The sequence below is a fragment of the Tachysurus fulvidraco genome, chromosome 1 (assembly GCF_022655615.1).
Source record: "Tachysurus fulvidraco isolate hzauxx_2018 chromosome 1, HZAU_PFXX_2.0, whole genome shotgun sequence".
NCBI lineage: Eukaryota > Metazoa > Chordata > Actinopteri > Siluriformes > Bagridae > Tachysurus > Tachysurus fulvidraco.
This window is the reverse complement of record NC_062518.1, coordinates 47,733,478-47,740,814: the sequence shown is the minus strand read 5'-3', so window position 1 is coordinate 47,740,814 and position 7,337 is coordinate 47,733,478. Positions and strand designations below refer to the sequence as shown.

Below are 7,337 nucleotides of genomic sequence, written 5' to 3'. Positions count from 1 at the left end.
AGATTGGTTAGATTATATTCAACTTTATTGTCATGGTCAGTGGACATGGACAACAAAATGTAATTCATCTTCTGTAAATTATTTACAAATTCAGGTTTTTCAATTCAATTCAGGTTTATTTGTATAGCGCTTTTTACAATGGGATTCGTCTCAAAGCAGCTGTACAGAACATAAACGTAGAACAGAAGTTAAACATAAGGAGAAAAAAGAATTAATATAGTAAAAAATTAAGATATATATATAGTTCACAGTGTGTATGTATGTATGTATGTATGTATGTATGTATGTATGTATGTATGTATGTATGTGTAATGTGTCTGTCTGTGTTTTCCCCTTGTTTCTGTCTGCCGTCTCTCCCTGATGTTAATTGTTGACCCCGCCCACCTATCTGTTACCATGGACACTAATTACATTCAATCTCTTCCCCAGGTGTTTTGTCTTAGTCCTTGTCTGTCTCTGTTTTGTGATTGGCTCTCGTTCACCATATATACTCTGTCTGTTCACTTCAATGTTGTTGGTCGTTTTTGGCCTATGAACAGGGACAGGAGGTAGAAGGGCTGGCAAGTCCAGCGAAGCAAAACACAGGAAAACAGAAACATGCATAGGTTCAGGCCAGGCAGAGAGTTCAGGTAGTTTGGGTGTCATGATGTCGACCGCGTTCTCTGACTCAGTCATTTCGGTCGACCCGGCCGATTCGGCTGGTTCCGTCAGCTCAGCCGGTTCCGTCGACCCGGTCGGTTCAGCAGGTTCCGTCGACCCGGTCGGTTCCGTCGACCCGGTCGGCTCGGCAGGTTCCACCGACCGGGTCGACGGAACCGACCGGGTCGATGGAACCTGCCGTACCGACCGGGTCGACGGAACCTGCCGAACCGACTGGGTCGACGGAACCGACCGGGTCGACGGAACCTGCCGAGCCGACCAGGTCGACGGAACCTGCAGGGTCGACAGAACCTGCCGAACCGACCGGGTCGACGGAACCTGCCGAACCGACCGAAATGACTGAGTCAGAGAACGGACTTGCCAGCCCTTCTACCTCCTGTCCCTGTTCATAGGCCAAAAACGACCAACAACATTGAAGTGAACAGACAGAGTATATATGGTGAACGAGAGCCAATCACAAAACAGAGACAGACAAGGACTAAGACAAAACACCTGGGGAAGAGATTGAATGTAATTAGTGTCCATGGTAACAGATAGGTGGGCGGGGTCAACAATTAACATCAGGGAGAGACGGCAGACAGAAACAAGGGGAAAACACAGACAGACACATTACAGTATGTATGTATGTATGTATGTATGTATTTATTTGTCCCCAATGAGCAAGTCTGAGGGGACTCAGGCAGCAGTGGCAAGGAAAAACTCCCTTAAATTGGTAGAAACAAAGAAACCTTGAGAGGAACCAGACTTAAAGGGGATTAGAAATGAGATTACAAATATTCAGTCAAACAAGTGTTGAATTGGTGTAAAGATCACATGGAGTTCAGATCTCCTCTTGGTATCATAGAGTCCAACTGGAGCTGGTAGATCTGTAGATGTCTCAGGATTTTCATAGAGTCAGCCTAATCTCAGTGGAGGTCCAAAATCTTCATTGCACGGAAGACGATCGGAGCTGGTACAATGTCTGGATGCCTCGGGATGGGTAGAAAGAGAGACGCAGTGTAGAGGGATTAACATATTTGCTGTTCATAAAAAATGTGCAAGTCTAAAGTATTGGTGCATAATTTTATGGGATGTATTATGTGTGTGTACGCCTGACTAAAGAGTTGAGTTTTTAATCTGCAAATGGCCATCTATCAAATTAACGATAAACTTTAACAACAGTGTTCATTTGTCACGCTGCAGTTTTTGTTTCATGCTCTAGCAGTTAATAAACAGAACTGCATGCATCTTGCAGAAGAATATTGTAACGGCGCTACTTCTCTCCGTTTATGACTATGGACGAGTCACCCAGGTCCTGTACTACTCCACAGCGGCGGCGACCCGCTGGACTAAAGTAGACAAATTACGGAGTATGTTTTCGACATTATTTAACCTTGTAAAAGACGAACATATATTTTAGAATAAAACATTTCTTACTCCAAGTTTTAGGGGTGCTGAGCTCCTTTTTAGTGGTGCTGAAGCCCATGTATACAAGCCTTTCCCATGTATACAATCTAGTTCCTGTTCTCATTTACATTAAGATGATACATTTACATTACATTTAAGTGTGCCACGTTGCCGATGGCAGCGCGGAATCTACTGTTGTCTTGTCCTGTCTTCAGTCCGTGTCCTGTTTAGTGTTTCTTTCGTTATTAAACCCTGTTGTGTTTTGCTATCCTGCGTCTGGGTCCGCTTCCTGCCCCACGTCATGACAGTTACAGTGAAAAAGTGTCAAAGGTTGCATTTTAAAAAAAGAAAAATACAAAAGATAAGGAAATGAGTGCTAGTTGAAGTGTTTCCTGAATAAGTAGGTCTTCAACTGCTGCTTGAAAATAGCCAGTGACTCAGCTGTCCGGACCTCTACGGGAAGTTCATTCCACCACCTTGGTGCCAGAACAGAGGAGTCTTGTAGTAAACTTGCCTCTTACCCTGAGATACAGTTTAATAGATACAATAGTCTGCATTAGACAAGAGTCTAATATTTTCTTATTGAATATTTAATCACAGAACTAAATGTAGAAATGTTTTCACACAGTTGTAGATGGACCAGATCAGTGCTGTTTCAGATTTCAGACACTACCAATGCGTATGAGACTCACTACAGTGTATGAAGTAACAGATATTCTGTGTACAAAACCTGGAGTCATGTAAGTGTTCGGTCCCTTGTTTATTTTTAATGAAGAGATAAAGTTAATATTTAGATTTCTATTAATTCTTTATGTTTATGTGTAATAGAATAGAACTTGCTACTGAATCTAACTTATAAATCTTATATATGAATCTAACTTTATATTATCTTGGAGGTTTGGGGCATGTCAGAGTGTCTGATTTTCTGATTTTATTACAGTTTCACACTGATTTAAATCTTCTCTCTCCTCTACAGCTTTACTCTACAGAACGGTCGTCATGTGTGTGCAGATCCCCAAGTCATGTGGGTGAAGTTCAACATGAACAGAATTGACCAGTTTCAGTTTATCAGACTGAACAATACTGAAGGTGAGTGAATCTCTATCCATTAATAAGAATTTATTATTTATTTTGTACAAAATCTCGTGTAATAGAATGTAAAGAAGTGTCATAAGGCTGAGGATCCATTTGAAGCTTTATTAACCTTCCTCTTGTGTTAGGGTCAGAACTGACCCGTTTTTAGGTTTTAAATGCTTAAAAGTACCACATAAATTTGTTAATTGTATCAAGGCTTTTTGACTTTGTCAGGAACCTCAATTTAAACAAAATTAAAAAAACATTTTTTTTTTACTAAATTTTAAAATGCTCTGGTGAAAATTATGACCTTTGTGTAGTTAGGGTCAGTTTTGACCCAGTTATAATATAATATTATAATACTATAAATATTGTCAAATCTGAAATCATAAACACGCTGTCAGCTCACTAACAATGTCAGCCAACAGCCCACTGACAGCCAGCTTCTTTTCCAAACCTGTGAGCTTTAGTTAGGGGCTTCTCTCTTTGCCCGTTTGTCCCCTTCCCTGAACAAACAAAAGAAACAAACAAAGACGTATACGTCCAGACACCTAAGGCATGCATAAGACCAATTCAGTTTGGAGTTACTGACTTGCAGAGTACACATCGCCATCTTGGAGCATGCGAAAATGAAAAGACAATTTACGACAAGCCAAGCTCTGGATCATATCTTTGCTGAAAATGAGGCAGAGGACAGAGAACAGCATAGTGATATGGACAAGCATGTTTCTGATGATGAAGATGATGTAAAGTATCAACGGAAGACAGACACATTTAATGAGTCTGATGAGGTGGTTGCCAGTGCTGAAGTAACATATATTGAAGCTCAGTACCTCCTGATTTTCATGGCAGCAAACGTCTTAAAAATCTACAGATTTACACTGTGAGTGGCATCCCTGAGAAAAAACAACGAAAATGTGTAGTCCTTGAAATGACTACTGGACTGCGGAATCACAATATCACGTGTGACAATTTTTTACCAGCTATGACCTTGGACAAGAACTTCTTAGAAGGAAACTTACCATGGTGGGCACAATAAAAAAAATAAAAAAAACCTGAGTTGGGGCATGGTGGCTTAGTGGTTAGCACGTTCGCCTCACACCTGTGGAGTTTGCATGTTCTCCCCATGCCTCCAGGGTTTCCTCCGGGTACTCCGGTTTCCTCCCCCGGTCCAAAGACATGCATGGTAGGTTGATTGGCAGCTCTTGAAAATTGTCCGTAGTGTGTGTGTGTGTGCCCTGTGATGGGTTGGCACTCCATCCAGGGTGTATCCTGCCTTGATGCTCGATGACGCCTGGAATAGGCACAGGCTCCCCGTGACCCATGGTAGTTGGGTAAACGGTAGAAAATGAGAGTGAGTGAGTGAATAAACCTGAGTTGCCTGTTGAAATTTTGCAGGTGAAGCACAGGGCTCCTCTTTCTTCAAAATTCACTTTTACAGACACCACCACTGTTGTTTCATGTTGTCCAAAAGAAAAACGGAGTGTTGTACTTACACTATGTCCACTTTTCACAAAGATTCTGCTGTCTGATCACGAAGTGACAAAAAGCCCATATTAATCCTGGACTATAATTAAAACAATGTACTGTAGAGGTGGACAACCTGGACAAGCTGACTGCCACCTAGACATGCCAGTGAATGACCACACATGCATCTAAAAACACACACATACTCATGCATGTTTTTGCACACAAAGACTTTTTTGGATTTAGTAGTAATAGATTTCTATTGGTTTGATTTGCTTGATTGGTTGTTGTGTGTTTGACCTTGCAAATCTATATTTTGTATCATTACTTGTTCTGCTTTTCATTTTGTATTTGTATTAATGTTCTATTTTTAAAAAAAATATATGGGTCAAAATTGACCCGTAACACCATAGATGTTACAATAGTTAATAAAATTAAAAAAAATATATAAAACAAAAAATGTATAAAACAAATTTATTTAAGAGATGTGTCCTAATACTCATCAGTAAGAGTCAGGAAACATAACAATCTTTCATTTATTTATGTAATTCTCTTGAGGTTAATTTTACCACTTTTTGGAATTAAAAACGAAAAGTATGCTGTCAAAAGAAAGGCCCAGGGGACACACCAAAAATATTAAAACCAATCTTTTTATGGATAAGGAAACCTAACATGGTATCTAAAAGGTAGGAAACAAATCTGATGATAAATAATTGTTTTGAGGCTATTTTATGACTGTTTTAAGACACGGGTCAAAACCGACCCGTTAACATAAGAGATGGTAACAGAAAGCTAACACAAGAGGAAGGTTAAATGAACTCGTAAACTACAGGCAGGGTCCATGACGGCAAACACAACAACGTAGCAGAGGCAGAAAATTGTAGTCAAAATACAGGCAGAAGGTCAGGGCAAGCGGAAAACAATCAACAAGTGGAAAGACAGAAACAAAGTAACAAAACCGGAACTAGAGATAACACAGGCACCGCACAGAATGATCACAGTAGCAGATCGAGGCTTCGCACTGGTGTCAAGTTCATGTCCAGCTTATATAGCGTGGGAAATAGGAAACAGGTGGCGGCATAATTAGTCCTGGTGTGAGGATTATAGGAACTGCAGTCCGGAAACGCCTAATACTCCGGAGAATTATTATTTATTTTGTGCATCATTTCCTGTAATAGAGCAGGTGGAATACTTTTTTTTTTTTATAAATTGACTTAATTTCTAAATCTTTTTTAAATCTTATTTTCTACCATTATATACATAATATGACATAATATAATAACATACCTGTTTCTGTTTTTAGAAAAAGAAATAGGTTCTGCATATTTAAAGCAGGTTAAGCAGCTTTTTTTTTTTTCATAAACCTGTAAAATTGTAAACTTGTAATTAAAAGACAAAAAATATCAAAATTATTTATGCAATTAATCTCTAATTTACAAAAAGAACAGCAAATAAAGCTGGATTAGACTCATTTGATGACAGGAGCTGAAGAGTATCAGAAAGTATCAGGAGTAATAAATTATTTATTATTTATTAAACACTCTGTTGGTCTTTCATACAGGAATTGATTACAAACTTTTTATATACAAGCTAGTTCCTGTTCTCACTTACATTAAGATAATACAGTTTATTAGCTACAATAATCTGCATCTGATACTAGATATAAAAGTGTCTAATATTTTCTTATTGAACATTTAATCACAGAACTAAATGTAGAAATGTTTTCTCACAGCTGGACCTGGACCAGATCAGTGCTGTACCAAGTTTCTGCAACAACCAATCCCTGTAAGAGTCATTACAGAGTATGAAGAAACAGATCCTGAGTGTATACACCCTGGAGTCATGTAAGTGTTCAGTCCCTTCTTTATTTCTAATGAATAAATAAAGTTAATATTTTCATGTCTATTAATTCTTTATGTTTATGTGTAATAGAATTGAACTTGGTACTGAATCTAACTTATAAATCTTATATATGAATCTAACTTTATATTATCTTGGAGGTTTGGGGCATGTCAGAGTGTCTGATTTTCTGATTTTATTACAGTTTCACACTGATGTAAATCTTCTCTCTCCTTTACAGCTTTACTCTACAGGACGGTCGTCATGTGTGTGCAGATCCCCAAGTCATGTGGGTGAAGAATCACATTAACAGAATTGACCAGCTTCTGCTTGATAATCTGAACAACACTGAAGGCTAGTAAATCTCTATCCATTAATATCAAATTGTTATTTATTTTGTACAAAATATACTGTAATAGAACAGGTCGAATATGTTTTATTTTTTCTAAAATGGAATACGTGTTTTTTTTTGTTTGTTTTTTTGATGAAAATATTCTAAATCATTTTTTAAATATTTTTTTCCTGATTTATTCTACCATTATTTACATACTATAATATACTACAATAACCTACTTGTTTCTAAAATTGTAAACTTGTAATTAATATCAAACTTATTTATGCAATTATTCTCTAATTTACAAAAAGCAAATAAATCTGGATGAGACTCATTTGATGACAGGAGCTGAAGAGCATCAGAAAGTATAAGGAGTAATGAATTATTTATTATCTATTAAACACTTTGTTGGTCTTTCATACAGGAATTGATTACAAACTTTTTATATATGAGCTAGTTCCTTTTCTCACTTACATTAAAATAAAGTTTAATAGCTACAATAATCTGCATCTGATACTAGATATAAAAGTGTCTAATATTTTCTTATTAAACATTTAATCACAGAACTAAATGTAGA

General features: G+C 37.7%; 1 protein-coding gene across 1 annotated transcript; it reads left to right on the top strand.

Annotated features, from left to right (window-relative positions):
• Window positions 1-2,680: 2,680 nt before the first annotated feature.
• Window positions 2,681-6,785, top strand: LOC125141300 (C-C motif chemokine 3-like). The gene is made up of 4 exons (XM_047814340.1): window positions 2,681-2,786; window positions 3,023-3,135; window positions 6,320-6,431; window positions 6,668-6,785. The coding sequence occupies exons 1-4, from the start codon at window positions 2,722-2,724 to the stop codon at window positions 6,783-6,785; spliced, it is 408 nt and encodes a 135-aa protein (XP_047670296.1). The 5' UTR covers window positions 2,681-2,721.
• The last annotated feature ends 552 nt before the right edge of the window (window positions 6,786-7,337 follow it).

What these genes read in the sequence shown, in the direction of transcription:
- LOC125141300 (XM_047814340.1), top strand. Translation starts at nt 2,722, where the DNA reads ATGCGTATGAGACTCACTACAGTGTATGAAGTAACAGATATTCTGTGT. An exon ending in TGTACAAAACCTGGAGTCAT is followed by an intron (nt 2,787 to 3,022) that starts GTAAGTGTTCGG and finishes TCTCCTCTACAG; the next exon opens with CTTTACTCTACAGAACGGTC. An exon ending in TGTATACACCCTGGAGTCAT is followed by an intron (nt 6,432 to 6,667) that starts GTAAGTGTTCAG and finishes TCTCCTTTACAG; the next exon opens with CTTTACTCTACAGGACGGTC.